At 39.9% G+C, this 18,943-nt stretch overlaps 1 protein-coding gene across 1 annotated transcript; it reads right to left on the reverse strand.

Moving 5' to 3' along the window:
• Window positions 1-1,640: 1,640 nt before the first annotated feature.
• LOC116680439 (dynein regulatory complex subunit 7-like) lies at window positions 1,641-18,939 on the reverse strand (the record flags this gene model as incomplete). Its single annotated transcript, XM_032509481.1, is given in 17 exon segments — window positions 1,641-2,358; window positions 2,568-2,707; window positions 3,774-3,968; window positions 5,445-5,555; window positions 5,889-5,999; window positions 8,405-8,620; window positions 12,505-12,707; window positions 13,530-13,658; window positions 13,835-13,963; window positions 14,126-14,195; window positions 14,867-15,004; window positions 15,132-15,350; window positions 15,687-15,775; window positions 15,778-15,829; window positions 15,960-16,154; window positions 18,845-18,912; window positions 18,915-18,939. Coding segments are annotated over 17 exon segments (2,181 nt in total), but the record flags the coding sequence as incomplete, so codon positions are not given.
• Window positions 18,940-18,943: the final 4 nt, after the last annotated feature.

Below are 18,943 nucleotides of genomic sequence, written 5' to 3' on the forward strand. Positions count from 1 at the left end.
TTATTTATATTGTGCTTTACATGATAGGCTACTCAAAGACACTTTACATAAAACCAGTACATTTATCACATAAAAACAGAAACATGAAACTAGCATGTTTAAAGCAATTAAAACACAGTGTAGCCTACAACTTTGTAAAAAAAAAAAAAAACAAAAAAAAAAAGTGGAGTGACTAGTCGGCTAAGTAGATATTTATATATATATAATTACGCATTCAGTCGGTCCTCTGTAGTGTGTTGGGCTTTATGTCTCCGTTTGATAACAGCCGTATTTCACTTTTTGCATATTATGTGTTCTCCTCCTCGTTACTTTCCATATCATATTCTTCCCTCCTCGTTACTTTCCATTAGAAGCTGCTGCTCATTGGGTGAAACATATGGCGCATGCGTCCTCTCCATCTCTGCGTCAGTAAATCTGTGATCGATACCGTGGTCTATTTAAGAAAGCCGTAAACAGCACACTGGTTCCCACTTGTCTGCATGTTTTAGGCATTTCTGCTTGTTTTCAGAGTTTGTGACAATATCTGTTACTTTTTGAATTTGACAAATATTTTGCTTTTGGTATGTGGCCAAAACTAGAAATTTCTTACGCATTTTGCAGCACCAATAGTTTTTGTTTTTCTCTTTCTTTCTTCTCTCCACTGACAGCATTTCAAATTTCAAAACAACAGAGCTACTTGTTAGAATCAACCTGAATTTTCCTTTAAGCCACACTTGCGCATTGACTTCACTTTTCAGACCCGGAGGTTTTGTCCTTTATTTTTACAGTCTCTGGTAGTGAATATCAAGAGACAAATACGTCTTTGATCGCGTTTTATTTGATCCATGAACTACACATAGGCTAAAATTTAATTGTCAGATAGCAATACAGTTTGTTAAATAAGTTTATGTAATAAAAACATGTAATTTTCTCTGCTCAACAAATGAATCAATAAATGATATTAGACTTGTTTTTCTATTCCTTACTTTAATGTCTTTACTTGTTTCACTTAATAGTTGAATTTAATAATAGTTGATGTATTTTCACAACAATAGATAACTTGTCCCATACAAGATGAATAAAGTGAGAGTATTCTGTTTGAGAAAGTAATGGGCTCCTACTTGATTTCTACAGCCCTGTGTGATGTTGAATGAATCTGGATTAACAGGACAATTCCTTTTTAGAGTAGCCTGAAAAATAGATAAAATTTGGCTTTAATTAATTAGCAGCCTGAAAAAAAGATTTCATAATATAGCTTTTATTGGATATTTAAGCCTATGTGTAGTTCATGGATCAAATAAAACGCGATCAAAGACGTATTTGTCTCTTGCTATTCACTACCAGAGACTGTAGAAAATAAAGGACAAAACCTCCGGGTCTGAAAAGTGAAGTCAATGCGCAAGTGTGTTTTAAAGGAAAATTCAGGTTGATTCTAACAAGTAGCTCTGTTGTTTTGAAATTTTCAATTTTGCGGCAAAATACGTAATAATTTTCTATTTTTGGCTACATACCAAAAGCTAAATTTTTGTCAAATTCAAAAAAATAAAATATATTGTCACAAACTCTGAAAACAAGCAGAAATGCCTAAAACATGCAGACAAGACAGACAGATGGAACCAGTGTGCTGTGGTCCCTAGCCCCCCCCCCCCCCCTTAGTATCTGACCAGTACTGTTCTCCTGTCTTTTAAGCATTTGCCATTGTAGCAGGTGTTGTATATTTATGAAGTCATTTTTTAGCTGGATATGGAGTCTTGTGATTGAAGCGTGAGCTGTCAACATGTACTCTTACTAAATCCAACTGTTGCTTTCGAGGTGTTGGAAGAACAGACCAACAAAAGACAGAAAAAACAGAACAAAGTCAGAAAGAATTCAAGAAATCTGAGAGGTCCCTTTTTAAATACTAGTAGTCATACTAAAAAGGAAAAGGATCAGATTGTCTTTCATGGATGCAAGCTGGTACAAACATATTATTCACTGAGGTTTATTGTTGGACTGATTCTCTTCACTCTGTTTTTGTACTTTATTATTTAAAATGTATCTAGCTGTTCTAAAGGCTCTGTCTGGGGTATAGATAATAGAGATAATATTATATTCTCCAGTTTACAAATATATAAATATCTTAAATCTGCTTTGTAGCTCCACTGTGATTTAGTCTGGTGCAGATTCATCCAGCACAGAGGGATTGTATTATAAGGACTGTATTATAATGAAACACTATATATATATATATATATATATATATATATATATATATATATATATTTATATGTAAATGTGTGTGGTAGCTTTTAAAAAGTGAGCAGATGAGGGGCCAGCCGAGGGTCGCTTCTCAGCTTCTGATCAAGAGTCCAGTACTTCTGAGGAGCTGCTTCCTTGTGCCTGGAACAAACACACATACATAATCATATACACACACCATTTGCAGTTAATGTCTGCTCATTTTCTGCAGTAACAGCTAGCCGACCAATGCCTTTGCATCATTATACTACTTTAACTCGTTAAAATGTTTAAAATAAATTAATCTTATTAGTCTAATTGTATTTTTAAACTGGAAAATACTGATGATGTGTGTGTGTTTGAGTACGTACATGCTGAGGCGTTTCTTGGCCACACATATTTGTAGTGTTTTCTCATGGCAGTAGGTCAGGTACTCTTCCTCCTGTGGTTTGGTCATGTTGAGCTGGTTCTTTTGGTACCACTCCTGTTTGCTCTGCAGCTCTTGAGTCTGCTAAACACAGATTGTTGTGAACATGTTAGAATGCATACTAAAAAGTTTTATAACAGCAAATTTGTAATGCCACTAAATTCTCTCATTCCTTCAAAACACTACCAGAATATTGATTCATCTTTGATCAGCACTGCCTAGTTTGACTAGCCTGATGTGGTCAAACTCAGATTCTAGTCTGAATCTGAGTCTGACTCTGCTCCAAAGGGCTGTGATTATGGGTTTTTTTTCAACCGAACCAGGAAAGAAAATGCCTCTGCACTCAATTGGATAGACCTACAATCCGCCGAGGACCTGGTCGGCTAGAATCTGTCTAATCAGAAGGGGTGCAAGACGCATCTGCCAGAGGAAATAAAACCCAGGTTCCAAGGCTAGCTCTTTATAGCTGTGGAGGGAAAAGATTCTGCCAGACGAGGCTGGATGCTGAGAAATGGTTCAAATGGTTGAACCCAGCTCCCTCTGAACGGCCTCCTCTTCACAAATACCAATGAGGGTCATTTAACATGTTGATTTCTTTTTTGTTTTTCTGTTTTGGTTGTATCCTGCTCTGTAAAGAAGCAGTAGTAAAATGATGGTTCCTAGAATAGAATAGAATAGAATAGAATGCCTTTATTGTCATTATACTTTATTCCTGCTGTGCTTGTTGTAGTCGTCGTCATTTAGATATGACTAACTATCTGCCTGATTCAATCATCATCGTTGGCACTGCTGGTAACACCTGAAAGTTCCTGCAACATGGATTTGTGAGGTGTGTCTCAAATCACTTCTGTACTTATACTATTTGAGTACATAGTGCGCTCACATTGGTGTCTGAGCAGTGCCTAAATTTAGTTCCAGGATCTGGTCTACAAAGCGGCCAGAGAAGAGTGGAAACAAAGCAAAACCTATAACATACAAGTTCTGCTACATGGTTTGGATCTCTCTTTTGAGATCCCAAAACACACCTGCAATTACAGCTTATCTTAGATTCTGCAGAATGCAGCGAAACAGAGATCTTAGAGATTGTAACTTTAAGATCCTGCAGTGGAAAAGCGATACAATATACATCAGGAGTAAATTTGTGCCGTACCTTTTCATAGCGTTCCTGAATGAGGTTGGCGTGCTCTGCCAGTCTCTGTTTAAACTCGGCCAAACAGTCCTGGTGGATATGCTTGGCGTCTTCGGCGCTCAGAGTCTCTGCGTTGTCCAGCCGGATAAGGAAGGGAGCCAGGATATCCTTCTCCTTCTCCTGCAACCACCTCTGCTCCTCGGCGGCCAGATGCTCCTGCAACAAGCAAAGAAATAGCAAACTCAACTGCATCGTTAAATGTGACGTTTGTGCCAATTTTAAATGTAATTTATAGGGATGAGCCGAGTACTCGGCTGAAACGAGTATCCGGTACGGATAAAGCACTTTTGCCGAGTACAAGTATCATACGAGTAATGCGAGTCAATATCTGTACTCGGATTGAATGAAAGTCTCCATTGACTGTGTCTCCGTTCTGTGATAGGCTAGTCACAGTGCCAGTCACAACGATTTTCCGTTAACATTTAGGGTTTCTTCAGCTTCAGTTTGTTTTATACTTCAGTCTGAACTAGTACCTAGCAACCAGGAGACTTCTGGTAACGTGGGGTTGGTTCAGACATGCTGCTTGGTAGAATGCTACTCAGGTTGCATCTCTGCCGTCTGAGTGTTTTTTTTTTTTTTTAACTGCCTGCTGGCTCTAACCAGTTTTTTTGAGTGTCTGAAACTTTCTTGTTGTGTTTTATAAAAAAAATAAAAGGCAGTTGCGGTATAAATAAATAATATTACAAATTAAGATACACACAAACATTAACACATTCCAACCCCCCGCCCCCTCTCTCTCTTTGTTTATCTTTCTATCCATCTATCCATCTATCTATCTATCTATCTATCCATCTATCTATCTATCTATCTATCTATCTATCTATATATCTATCTATCACTCACTCACAGACACACGCACACATACCTGGAAATAAAAAAGAACCAAAAAAAAAATGATCACACTGATCATAGAAAAATTTAAAGTTAAAAAAAAGTTATATTGAGTATGAAAACTCTTGTTCATTACATTTTACTTAATAATTGCAACCACATTGCTGTATTTATTGTTGCAAAACTTGTTATATACTGTAGGCTTATTTAGTTCGTTTGTTACCATGACAACACCACTGATCTGAAGCTGAATGCTGATTCTGTCATGTAAATAGTTTTCTAATCAGCAATAAATATAACAATTTCTGATCAACCCATATCAATTGCATGCTAAAAAATAATATACCTGTTAAAGCCCCGCCCATTTCAAGAAAACCAGACCCACTTCCGGGTTAAATCTGACCACTTCCGGGTTAGGCCCCGCCCAATCCGAGTACAGATACGGATACAGATAATTCATGTGGTAAACAGATACAGATACAGATAATGCTGTACTCGCTCATCCCTAGTAATTTATATATTGAAATGTTTAGTGGGTAGGACAATAGTCAAAGTAGAATAGTAAAGTAGCAGAAAAAGGAAAATAAAGCACCTCAAAGGTACCTGAGTAAATGTACTTAGTTACATTCCACCACTGGTAGGTAGGTAAGCATAGTTTAGTAGGGTATGGTAAAGTGGTAGGTAGGGAAACAGTCATCCACATAATACCAATGAAATTGGGAATCTGAAACAAGCACAACATGTGTGTAGTTTTGTGTGTGTGTGTGTGTGTGCGTGTGTGTGTGTGTGTGTGGTTCCCACCATTTCCTGTCTCTGTCCGCGGGCCATGGCAGCTCCGGTTGTTGTCCATGGGGAGAACTCAAGCTGAACATCTCTCTCTTCCTGTTCTCTGCAGGCCACAATGTCTCTCACCTGCTCACACATTAAGGTCCTTAACTCGAGTAGCAACAGCACAATGTTCTACAAACTCTAAGTATCACAGAACCTTTCAGGGTAGTTAACTGGGAAATGTTTGACAAAGGAGTGGGCAAGGACTGCCAGTGGGATGGGTGAAGGTTAGACCAGACTTAATTTAAAAGATTTTTTCCAGACATGTTTAAAAAAATCTTCTTAGATTAACAAGTATGGTATGGGTTTTAAAAACTGTTTGTCCGTCATTCAGAAATCCAGAATCTATGATTATTATGGGATGTTACCTCTGAATTGGGACTCTAGCGATACTTTTACTCCAGGTGACACGGTTACCTCTTGCTTAGACTCTTTGATTTGGCAAACCACCTTCTCTTCATCCTTCATCAGAGCCACCAGCATATCATTCAGAGCCAGGGTCTTAAGAGGCTTCTCAGATGGATCCACCTGAACCTCCACACATTAAACAGATGCACACAGACACAAAAGTGTATAAGCTCATAGAATTTAGTTAAAAAGACTCTACTATCCCAATCAGGTCTCTTCATATCGTCCTATCTCCCTGCTACCTACCTGGATTGAGATTATCTAGTCACACCCTACCGCCTCTGTTATAACCAACCAAAATGTCTCAACCCCTTTTACAACCGGTCGGGGAACTCGTCAGGGATGTCCCCTCTCCCCTTTCTTGTTTGCAATTATTATTGAACCGCTAGCAATCAGTATTAGACAAAGTCGTCTAATTTCTCCCATCAACATTTATGGACAAAAGCATCATATTTCACTGTATGCGGATGACATTCTTTTATTCATTTCCCAACCTCAAGCCTCAATACCTCATCTTTTGTCTTTAATTAGTAATTTTGGCAGATTCTCCGGATTTTCTGTCAACTGGGATAAAAGTGAGTTAATGCCAATTTCTAACCATGCCGATATGACATTTATACAGTCTTACCCCTTTAAAAAAGCTTTTAAAGACTTTTCATATCTTGGTATAACTGTGACTAAAGACCCTGATGACCTTTTACGGAAAAATTGGGCTAACAAGATTGAGCAACTTAAACAGAGTATACAATTTTGAAAGACTCTTCCTATTTCTCTTGTTGGTAAGATCAATGCAATTAAGATGGTTGCACTGCCACGTGTTTTGCATCTCTTCCAGTCTCTTCCATGTTACATTGCCCAGTATTACTTTAAACAATTAGATTCAATTATTGCACCTTTTATTTGGAACTACAAAGCCATCAGGATCTCCAAGAAACATCTATGTAAACCAAAAAATGTAGTTGGCTTTGCCTTACCAAATTTTAAAATGTACTACTGGGCGGCTCATCTGTCTTTACTTGCCTGGTGGAGAAAAGGACCCCCCTCCTCTTCTTATTCCTGCCCTGCTTGGCTATGCATAGAACGAATGCTTTGTAACAAGACCTCTTTTCTGGCTATGCTCAACAGCCCCATTAAAGTTAGTAAGTCACACTATAGTAATAGCTTTGTAATCAATGGCACCATGCGCATATGGGAGCAAATAAAGCTCCATATCAAGGCGCCAAGTGTATATACCGATACTCCAATTTGTGAAAATCATGCTTTCATACCTGGCCTAAATGATATTGCTTTTCCTGCTTGGAAGCAGAAAGGCATTAAAAGCGTAAATGATTTGTATATTGGGGGAAATTTTACCTCATTTGGGCAGTTGCAAGCCAAATATAGAATACCGGCCTCAAGTTTTTTCAGGTTTTTGCAAATTAGAGATTTTGTCAAAAAAAACATACCAAACTTTGAAGTTCTGAATAAACATGATACCCTTGAGGCAATTAACAAATTTGAACCGGGTTCCAGAGGGGAAATCTCTGCTTTCCTTCGTATGCTTCACGGTGGCGCTCCGATGAACACAGAGGTGTATAAACGGGCATGGGCAAAGGACTTGAATTTGGAATTAAATGACGAAATTTGGGGAGAATGTCTACGTAATGTGCAAAGGTGTTCAGATAATACTAGACACAATCTGATACAGTTTAAAACGCTCCATAGATTATATTATTCAAGAGAAAAATTACACCAATTTTACCCTGATATCCCACCAGTATGCAACCGTTGTCCTTGTCTAGCTGCTAGAGTACCTATCTGGGACTTACAACGGTTTACTACATGCCCAGAAAGAATGTGCTAGAGTATAGCACATTCTTTCTGGGCATGTAGTAAACTTCATTCATATTGGAAGAGCATTTTTCTTTTCTTTTCTGAAGCTTTTGGTAATAATCTGGTACCCTGCTCCTTGGTAGCAATCCTGGGTGCCACAAGTGTCCTCCACTCCATCAATAAATCTGAAGGAAGAGCTATTCAATTTGGGATGGTGCTTGCAAAAAAGTTAATACTACATGTATGGAAAATGGATTCTGTACCTTCATATAGTTTGTGGCTGCAAGAACTTTCAAATACTTTGCATCTGGAAAGACTGAGATTTTATAATGACGATAGAGGAGACAAGTTTGAGAAGATATGGGACCCAATACTGAATCATCTTAAAAATGTAAACCCTTAGAAGTTGGCTATTTTATAAGACCTCACTGTGAAAATGTATGTGTGATTTGAAAATGTCTATTTGTTTAACTTTATCTCAAGATGTTTTTGTTTATAGTATGCATCCTTACCATGACCGTGGAACATTATTGTAATCCTTGATGTGCTGCGTTCTTTATGTTCAGTAAATTTAGTTTTTTTTTTTCTTCAGGTTTTTATTTTCCGTTTTCCTCTCCCCTTTCCTTGTTCATTTCTTGAAAATCAATAAACATATTTAAAAAAAAAAAAAAAAGACTCTACTGTTTATCTTATTGTGCGTTTGTTGTCTGTACCTGAAAGCTGGATTCCATGTCAGATGTGAAGTCCTCGCCCTTCTTTTTTTCTGTTGACTCTTGCGGTTTGATGAAGCTCCTCTTTGAAGGGATAAATCGGTGATCCTCTAAGTGATAGGTCAGCTCAATCCGTCTTTGAGCCAATAGGAACACTCGCTGGGCCACGTCTTCGTTTGCCGGTTTGGATCTGTTCCTGTGGAAACACTCCACCACCTTCTGTTTACACACACAAAACCCCACAGAAACCCTCATATAGATGCCATCAAAATGCTGTCTTACCTAGAAGTTTGCAGTTGTATGATTTCCACTAACTTGTCAAGTGGCAGTTTATTGTCCAGGCTAATATAGTATATGTAGTGAAGACTTTGAGGCAATATATTTAGAGGCGCCCAGGACCACCTCAACTGGCTCCTTTTCACACAAAGGAGCAGCAGCTCTACTCCAAATTCCTTATGGATGACTGAGCTTTTCACCCTTAGGGAGACGCCAACCCATTTTGCCAGCATGTACCCTAGATCGAGTTTGTCATGACCCAAACTTCATGACCATAGGTGAGGGTATGAACGAATATTGACCGTTAGATCGAAAGCTTTGCCTTCCAGCTCAGCTCTCTTTTCATCACAACGCTACGGTAAAGCTAATGCAAAACTGCTCCCACTGCTCTGATTCTCCAGCCAATCTCCCGCTCCAGTGTGCCCTCACTAGCAAAAAAATCCCTAGGTACTCCTTTACTTGAAGTAAGGACTCATATCCCACAAGGAGCACCTAAGATTAGTATCCAAATAATGTAAAATATGCTCACAATCTCCCCTTCTATTCCTGAGTTATGGTGTTGACTAAAAGCCACAGGTCTCACTGTGCACAAGCTAGCTTTTCGGGAACACCAAAAGGATTACTCAAAATCACTTACAGAGGCACGATCACAGTTCTACTCAAACGTCATCAGAAACAGTCCCAGAAACTCCAAGCAGTTGTTCTCCACCATAAATCATCTTCTCAAACCACAAACCCCCTCACTCACAGAAACTACAGAAGAGCACTGTAATCATTTCCTGGACTTTTTCAAAACAAAAATAGACTCAATCCACTCTTCCTTTCCTAGATCCTCAACACTAGCCAGCCCAACTGTCCACTCACAGCCTGCAGTGCCCCAGACGCTACACTGCTTTCCAGAAATCTCCCAGCAAGAGGTTGAGAAGATCATCCAAAGGATGAAACCCACCACTTGTGCCCTCAACCCCTTTCCTACAGCTCTAGTCAAAGCAAACACCTCTGCCTTAAGCCCTCTGATTACCACTGTAATAAACCACTCCCTCCAGTCTGGCAATGTTCCATCTGCCCTTAAAACTGCCATAATCAGACCACTTCTAAAAAAACCTACCCTTGATCCAGAGACACTCTCAAATTACAGGCCCATTTCCAATCTCTCATTCCTCTCCAAAGTACTGGAAAAAGTTGTTGCCGCTCATCTTCAGGACCACCTCAAGCATAACAACCTCTTTGAAAAATTCCAGTCTGGTTTCCGCTCTGCTCACAGCACCGAAACAGCCATGGTCAGAGTCACAAACAACCTACGAATGGCAGCTGATGCTGGCTCACCTTCCCTCCTCATGCTCCTCGATCTGTCTGCTGCTTTTGACACTGTGAATCATGGCATACTCCTCAACCGACTACACCAAGCCACTGGACTCACTGACACTGCTCTGAACTGGTTTAAATCATACCTCACGGACAGAACAGAGTACATTTCACTTGGAAGCGCAAGGTCCCGGCAACACACGGTCACCTGCGGAGTCCCCCAGGGGTCAGTCCTTGGCCCCATCCTCTTCATCATTTACATCCTCCCCTAGGCCACGTCATCAGCCGCCATGGAGTCTCATTTCACTGTTATGCCGATGACACACAACTGTACGTGAAATATGACTCACAACCCACTGCAACTACAGCACCATCGTCTTCAACACTCACCACCTGTCTGGAAGAGATAAAGGTGTGGATGAAACACAATTTTCTCCAGTTAAACAGCTCCAAAACCAAGGCAATCCTTGTTGGCACCTCACATCAAGTCCAGTCATCCTCCATAACCGGTATAACTATCTCTGGTCAAGACATTCCCCTCTCCAAAACAGTCACCAATCTTGGTGTAAGATTTGATCCACAACTCACCTTTGAAGCCCATATCAAAAACCTCTGCAAGATCTCCTTCTATCATCTCAGAAATATTGCAAAACTCCGTTCTACACTCAACTTAGTTGATGCTGAAAAACTGGTCCACGCCTTTGTCTCCTCCAGACTGGATTACTGTAACGCACTTCTCATCGGGATCCCTAACAAGAGTCTGCTGAAACTGCAATATGTCCAGAACAGTGCTGCAAGGATCCTGATGAGAGTGCGAAAGTACGACCACATCACACCCATTCTCCACTCACTTCACTGGCTTCCCGTTTCAGCAAGGATTGAATACAAGGTCTCAATTCTCACACACCAATGCATCTATGGAAATGCCCCCCCCTACCTGAAAGAACTACTCATCCCTCACACTACAACACGATCCCTCCGCTCAAACAACTCCAACCGCCTCCTAATTCCCAGAACTAAGCTCAGCACCATCGGTGATCGAGCATTCTGCTCTGCCGCTCCTCGGACGTGGAATGCCCTCCCTGACCATCTAAGGGCACCACAGACTTTGGAGACTTTTAAAAAAGGACTAAAAACATTTCTTTTTAGCAGAACTTATGAGTTTTAACCTTGCACAAAAATGTTGTTGCACTATTTATAGATATTTTACATTGATGTTTTTACCTTGCTTTTATGACCTTGACTGTAGCACTTTGAGATTTGTTTAAATGTAAAGTGCATTACAAATAAAATGTATTATTATTAAAAGCCAGAAAAGTGTATTTGCATAACATTATAATGTCACAGTGTTGGCCTTTGACCCTTTTTAGATATAAAATGTCATCCCTTTATTATTTTATCCTATTTGTGTGATATGTTGTCAAAATGATCGTAGGAATTCTTGAATTATGGCCAAAAATGTGTTTTGTGAGGTCACTGTGGCCTTGACCTTTGACCTCCAAAATCTAATCAGTTTATCCTTGAGTCCAAGTGGACGTCTGTGCCAACGGGTGGACAGCTGGACGGACGGATGGACGGACAAAACAAAACATAATGCTTTTGTGCCGGCAACGGCCGTAACCGGAGTCGAGATGAGACTATTTAACCCCCACTGGAGTACAACATGAAGAAAGACTCCCAAACTGGACATAGCCTACAATATCACCTTCCTGTCTCAGGCAGTGCACATCAGATCTCATCCTACTTGTTAGTGGGGCTCACCTAAAGCAACAACACCTCCTCCCACCCATCCTAGACCTACAAGTCCACTGGCTACTGCTGAGGTCTCCAACAGACTTTATCATCTTACTGCTTGTATCTGAAGCCTTAAACTACAATGCTCTTGATTATGTTACAAATGTGTTAGCTCAGTATGAGCCAAAGTGATGTCTGGAATCTTTGGGTCTACTGGCAGTATCTTAAATATGGATCAGAACTGAAGGTGTGCGTGACCTGGCAGTTCTCAATGTCTGTCTCTTCTCCAAAACTAGTTGTTATTTATGTACCTCGTAAAGTACAAGTCTGGGGAGGTTCATTGTTGTCCCAAAACTAATAAAAACACATCAATGAGCAACACTGTTGCACTGGGTGACATGAAATGACAGATGCACTATTTCCTCCTAATTGATTGATTAAAAACTAGAAGGACCAGCTGTTTTAGGAAATGGCTGAGACCTTATTTTAAACAAGAAGTTTTATTGCCACAGACAGAAAGTCAGTATTAAAAGACAGACTGGTCTCATAACATGGGTTTTTTGTCTTTTCATTAAATTTAAGTAGATAAGAAAAGTAAACATTGTTTTAAAAGGCAAATCCAGTTACTATCGTATTATGTGCCTAACATGTAGTGGAGACATGACTCAAACCCTGTTAAAGATGTATGGCAAATTACCGTAAAATAACTCAACTATACATATTACAACGATACAATTTATAAAATGATGATAATGATGATAAAACGAGTGTGAATTACATATTTTTACCTCCAGCGGTTGGTCATCCGGATCACTGTCCAAATCTGGTTCTGAAAACTGAACGCGCCGGCTGTAGAGAAAGTCCCTCCGGCCCTCAAAGAACTCCTTCATTTCACATGGTGACTCCACCCTCCGCACCAGATGGTCAACACGAGGACTGCTGAACTCCATCTCATGCTTTTTGTCTGTGCTCAGGGAGGTGTACCTGTGAACTGAGAAAACAAACATACCATCACTCAAGTGACTGACTTTACCCTAAAAAACAATATTAAAGATTAAAGCCCTGATTGTGGTTAATTATGATTCTGCACATTTCCCCTCTCAAACTTTACTCAATGTATGTCCCATGGAGCAGTTGCTGGACAAGACTTTGAATTAATTCATTAGTCAGTATAATTTGAACAATTTGTTCTTTCTTTTTGTGATGGTTAATAGTTAAGATTCTCCTGTTTGAAATACACTTTTTAATGTTCTTGTTCAGCATTGTGTATTAGTAAAAACCTCTATTTACAGGATTAAAGTAAGAAGTCCGGCCCCGCAGTACATGCTGTCTGCAAAGCTCCTATTAAAAGATATTATTGTACTTTACTTTTTTGTTATCACAGTAAACTATTTAATACATGGTAAATATCCAATATAACTCCAACCTTGAAATGCCACTGCTAATTAAACATCAAAAGAAAGTAAAATGGTTTTCAAAAGATTTTCTATTTGTTGTTCCTGGAGCTATTTTACCCACATCTTTGATTTAAAAAAAGACGTTTTTAGCAACTACAAAACCTGCTTAGAATTATTAGTATGTAGTGTGTGACTGGGGCACAGCAACTGCATTAACAACGTGTGCTCATAAGTAGGGAGGATAACAAAAAGAGCTCTTATCTTTCAGAAAAAGACGCTTATCGTTTTAATTCACCTCTGTCCCCCGCACCTAGTCTGGGTGATTCTATTTGTTTTTTTTGTGATAAAGGTGAGGTTAAAACGTGTCTTGATGAGCTGTGAGGTTCTAACTGGGCAGCTGCACAAAGCAGATTTACATAAAAGGTGGAAACGTTTTCCATGTTTGAAGCGTTCTGTGGTAAAGTTGTTGGCTTTGTTGACCTCCCTCTCCTCCAGGTAGTCGTTTCTGTGTTGATACCACTCCTTCACCATGACGACCTCTGTGCCTTCAACATGCACACGCACATGCAAACACACACACACACACACACACACAAACACACACACAAGCATGCACACAATTCCATTGTCATAAACCTAAATTAAGTCAAATTTTTCTGATGGTAAAAATAATAATATGCTGAATTATTTTTAAAAAGTCAAAGTTTTTTCTGACACTCACAGTCCAGGTCTTTGTAAGTAGTCAGTCTTGTGTTCAGGCCGTCTGGCCGAAGGTAAGGTGCAAACTTCTCCAGCTGTGCTTTTCTGTAGTGGGTCACCTTCTGTCCTCCTGGCCAGCGGGTCTCCAGGTCTGAACGAGAAAGGAGACGCTGCAGTTTGTGGAGGGTTCAAAGCACCAGCTTGCATGTGTCTGGTTCAGGTTTTCTTTCTATGCTATATGCATTTATTTGATATTAATAATACTCAGATGTTCTATTGCATTAAGGGTTAGGCTCATGTGGAGTTACTGTACCTTTTTTTTGGATTGTGATGTAATCGACCCAGGATCGTGGCATGTCAAAAGCTAGTGGCTGCTCATCTTCCTTAATAATGAACAACACATTGTTGAGTTTACAAATAACCTCATTCAGAGGAAAATCAGATTTCAGTGGCAATGCTTCTTTTAGCTGTAACTCTGGTAAATTGGGCCATTATTTTCTCAACTTGGTGTAAAAGTACTGAGGAAAAATGGAAGTTAATGCTGCAGTTGGAGACATTAAGACAACATCTGGGAAGAGGGCAAAGTTTTTGGTCTTGTTTTCCTATATGTGTCTTATTATCAACAAATCCAAATGCCCAGATCCAAAACGACAACATGTTAGTGCGTCTCTCAATATTTCTGACTTCCTGTCCATGGCTCCCAGTTTCAAGCTCATTGACTCCTACTGAAGAAGTTAATCTTTAAACTTTCATGTTTAAAACAGTCTCAGTAAGTTCCTAAAGTTGCTGGTCACTGTAGTTTTTATCAATAATAGAGGAGAAAAAAGTGCATTTGTTGGGGTATATTTTCAGCAGCGGATTAATCCAAATTTAGTGCTCTAGTGAACATTTGGGGCAGCAAGAGGGTGTATGTGGTATTGAGTCAAGATCATTTCAGTCATACCTGCTCTGCTTTGAGTCTTGCTTTTAAGTCTAAATATCCACAACATACACACATATGTTTATGCACAAATGTAAAGATACACATACACATACAGAAAACACACATACACACCTCCTCATCATTGCTGAATTTTCTCATCATCTTCCTCTCCTTTTTCTTCAAGACCTCTAACATCACCTGCTTTTTACTTATTGCGCCGTACAGGACTGGCTCCCACACCTTTAAATCTTCCAGGTCATACACCACATCCTACACACACACACACACACACACAGAAAACATATGGCATATTTCTAGTTAAATGATTGTTGTTTGTGATGTGTTGCTCTCTAATAACTGTAACTGAATATAGTGTCTGGAGTGGACATGGACTCACAACGCAGCCGTTCCTGCAGTCCTGCATGTTGACGTAGTAGTTGAAGTTGTTCCACACGCTCTCGATGCCAAGGAAGTTGTCGTTGTCAGTGGTGTAGCTGTTCCCGGTCAGAGGGTCGATGAAGAAGTTCTCCTGGACGCTCCGACACCCTGACAGCACTAGCACCCAACAGTGCACCCTAAGTCCTCGCAGGGGGTCAGCAAGTTGCTGCTCACTCTCCTGTTCATGAAGAAGAGCTCAAAGGTGAAAGGAGGGAGAGTAGAGACGGACTGGTTTTATATCTAACTTTATCACTTTACTATATCAGCTTTATTTATAGTATCAAATCATAACAAGAGTTATCTCAAGACACTTTACAGATTTACAAAGACTAACAATTCCACTAATTTCAAATTCACAATTATATACTGTACATTTTATGGATTGTGACAAAAAACTGTAGGGTATTTTTTGGAGAACTTTTAAAATAATGTCAATAATGGTTTGTCAATCCAAAAATTCAGTATGAATCTTTATTGTTTTGTTCTTGTTGGTTTTACAGTAAGATCACATTACCTGCTGTAGTGTTTGTTTGTGGAGCAACGCAGCTTCTGCAACCTGTTTCTTCTCTTCTTGCTGAATCAGAAAGTGACTCTTCAGCTCCTCAGAGGTTTCACTAAGTATTTATTCTCCTGTGATCCCTCTTCTGAGATCACACTCTGCAAACACAAAGCACAAGCAAGCAGACATGCTCATGTCTGTGAGTCAACAATCTGGGAGGAAACCCGTGTGTTCAAGGTGTTCACCACCCTTTCTATGTACTTTAGATACATAGTACACTGCACTTACTTTGACCTCAGTGTCCAGCAGGGGACACTGCTGCAGGCTCTGGTCGAGCAGACACATCTCTTTGACAGCATAGCCGCAGACGCAGTAAGCGTCGTAGTTGACGCCAAGCAGCATGCTGCACAGCACGGTGGCATATTCAAAACATGTGGCTCTCTGACGCCTCAGCACCGAGGTGGGGGAGAACAGGTACCTGGGCTGGGACAGAAACACACACACCTTCAGTATCAATCATAAACATTGAAGGTGTGTGTTTTTATGGATGTGTATGTGAACACATGCACGACAATTATGCATTCAGTTGCTTCTCCAGGCTACCTCGTGTTACAAGTCCCAACTGCCCAATCAGTTCTCTGGAGGTTGTTTTTGTCATCCACCTTTCTGAAACCCTGGAACATGTTCCTGAGGTGTTCTGTCCACATAGAGTAGACTTTCTAGTAGTGTCATTTAAAAGGGGTATTGCACTAATTCTACACATAAAGGTCATTAGTAGTCTAATAAGCCTGTGAAAACAGTAATACAGTAAATTGTCTTCTGTCGCTCTGGAGGTGTTTTGTTAAATCTATGAAAATTACCCTGATGACATCATAGTGAGTGATCACCAGGATTATCTCAGTTTAGGCTTAATAAATTTCGAACAAGTGAGGTCTAATGAAAGATGCTATTGAGTTGCATCATGGGTAGTATAGGAGCCAATGTTCCTGAAACATGACTCCTACTACTATTATAATATTATAATGTCCACCGGCACTACTAACTGTCACTATAGTAACAACTGTTTATACCTGCATCTTTTTTGCACTACTTACCTTTTTGCACTACTAACATTTCAATTTGCACTGCTGACTGTTTATTTACAGTACCAATTTTTTACATATACATCTGCAATATTGTATTTTAACTGTAATATTCAATTACTTTCCACTGCACTTTAATTCGGATAGCTTCTGCCCAAACTTTATTTGAACCTTACCTTAAATCATTGTTATACTGCTCATTTTAGCCTAACTTATATCTATCTGTAAAAAAACTGTCTATAATAATAGCCGCCTGTATATATATTCATAGTACATATTCACCTGTAAATCTTGCTCACAATACTTGTTATCTATATTTGTATTCATAGGACAAACCAATCTGTAAAATTCTGTTTATAATATTATTCATTTCCATATTTATTCACTTATGCACTTATGGAACCATTGTATATATCCTGCACTTACTGCTATTGCACTTCTGGGTAGACCCAAACTGCATTTGTTGCCTGTACCTGTACATGTGTAATGACAATAAAGTTGAATCTAATCTAATCTACTGGAGACTAAAAGTTAGGACAATTCCGCCTCCGTTTGCTACAATTTTGACCGTTAGTGAAGTCTAGCACTCAATGGCTGTTTAGAATTTAACAACTTTATCTCCCATTAGGTGTTCATAACACACCACGAGGTACAATGATCAAATTAAGTCTAGGACTTGACTTGTCTAACCCTGACGTCTGATCTGATAATGTCATAAATACATTGATATGCTGAAATAAATCAAACCAAAATGACAAAGACCTATGAGAGCTGGTCATTTTTGTTTCATGCGAAGCACTTTGAATTGTCTGTTGTTGAAAGGTGTTTGAAAGGTGTTATAATGTGGCCAGGTGAGCTCAGTTGGTAGAGGCAGCGCAATATATAGGTTACCCCTCGACGCAGCGGCCCCAGGTTTTACTCCGACCTGTGGCCCTTTGCTGCATGTCATTTCCCCCTCTCTCTCTCCTTTCATGTCTTCATCTGTCCTGTGAAAATAAAGGCCTAAAAATGCCGCCCCCACCCAAAAAGGTGCAATACAATAACTTTGCCTTGTCTTACCCTAACCACTTTCTTTTTGTTAAAATGACAGGTATTTCCTTTCACATCAAACCACTAGAGTAAAAGGGATCCATTTGTTATGGACAGGCAGACCAGTGCCATTTTCAGCTTTTTAGAGCAACTGATTGCTCCATCATATCATCTCTGAGATGGCACAAAACTTGGATTGGACAATTCAAGACAGTAGTGTTATAGTGCCGTTGGTCGTGTGAACATTGAAAAAATAGTGTGCAGACAGTATAGCACTATCCCATTTGCTTTAAACACAGAGGTGAGGCACTCGTGTTTGGTGGCTTTGTCAGGCACATCCATATTATTTAGTGGAAAGTGGCTATTTCGGAGCTTTCAGAAACACTGAGTTTCCCAGTCATAATTATGACCTGGCTGTTGATGTAAAGCGGTAGTTAACAAAACTCTAGTCTCGCTTTGCCAGACCTTCCTCCACATGCTGCAGAGGATAGTCTGGCTAGTCCACAGAGCAGACCGAGATGGGAAAAAAACATGCTCTGGTTATTGACATTTCTTTAAAGCAATCACAATCACCATGGGCGGGGCTAAGCTCCACACGGAGCCGTTGCAAATAGTCTCGGGAAGTAACTTGTTTTGGTAGAACATGTGTACGTTCAAAGGTAGTTTTTGTCACGCAACAGAAAACTCTGATTGGACAGATAGCTGTCTGGATTACCCTGCAGAAGTCTGAGGACCAGTAACTTAGTCCTCAGAAATCCACGGAGTTTAAAATTACAGCACAAAGAAAGTGGAAGGAAACGGACATCGGCGAAAAGACATGGATCCGGCGGAATTTCCTGCGACACCGGAACATCCCAGAAGTGGTACGTCGTGGATATAGACTACGGTAACTCTAACATGACCTGATGTGGCATGGGGAAACAAACCCTCACATATTCATTACTGCGTCTACCACAGAGCCCAGTTCTTGTTCTATTAAAAAAAACACGTTTTGGCCCATTCCATCAGCTACTGAAATAAGTGGATCAAATGTGTGCTTCTGCACCAGGTTGTCTTTCTCACCAGGTCAAACAGCGCGGGTTCAAAAGGGTCCAGAGACAAGAAATCCGCCACAAAGGAGGCGCAGCCCTATAGGTATAAAGTTCAGGGTGGACTGTTGGT

Source organism: Etheostoma spectabile, unplaced genomic scaffold (genome assembly GCF_008692095.1).
Source record: "Etheostoma spectabile isolate EspeVRDwgs_2016 unplaced genomic scaffold, UIUC_Espe_1.0 scaffold00018439, whole genome shotgun sequence".
NCBI classification, from domain to species: Eukaryota; Metazoa; Chordata; class Actinopteri; order Perciformes; family Percidae; genus Etheostoma; species Etheostoma spectabile.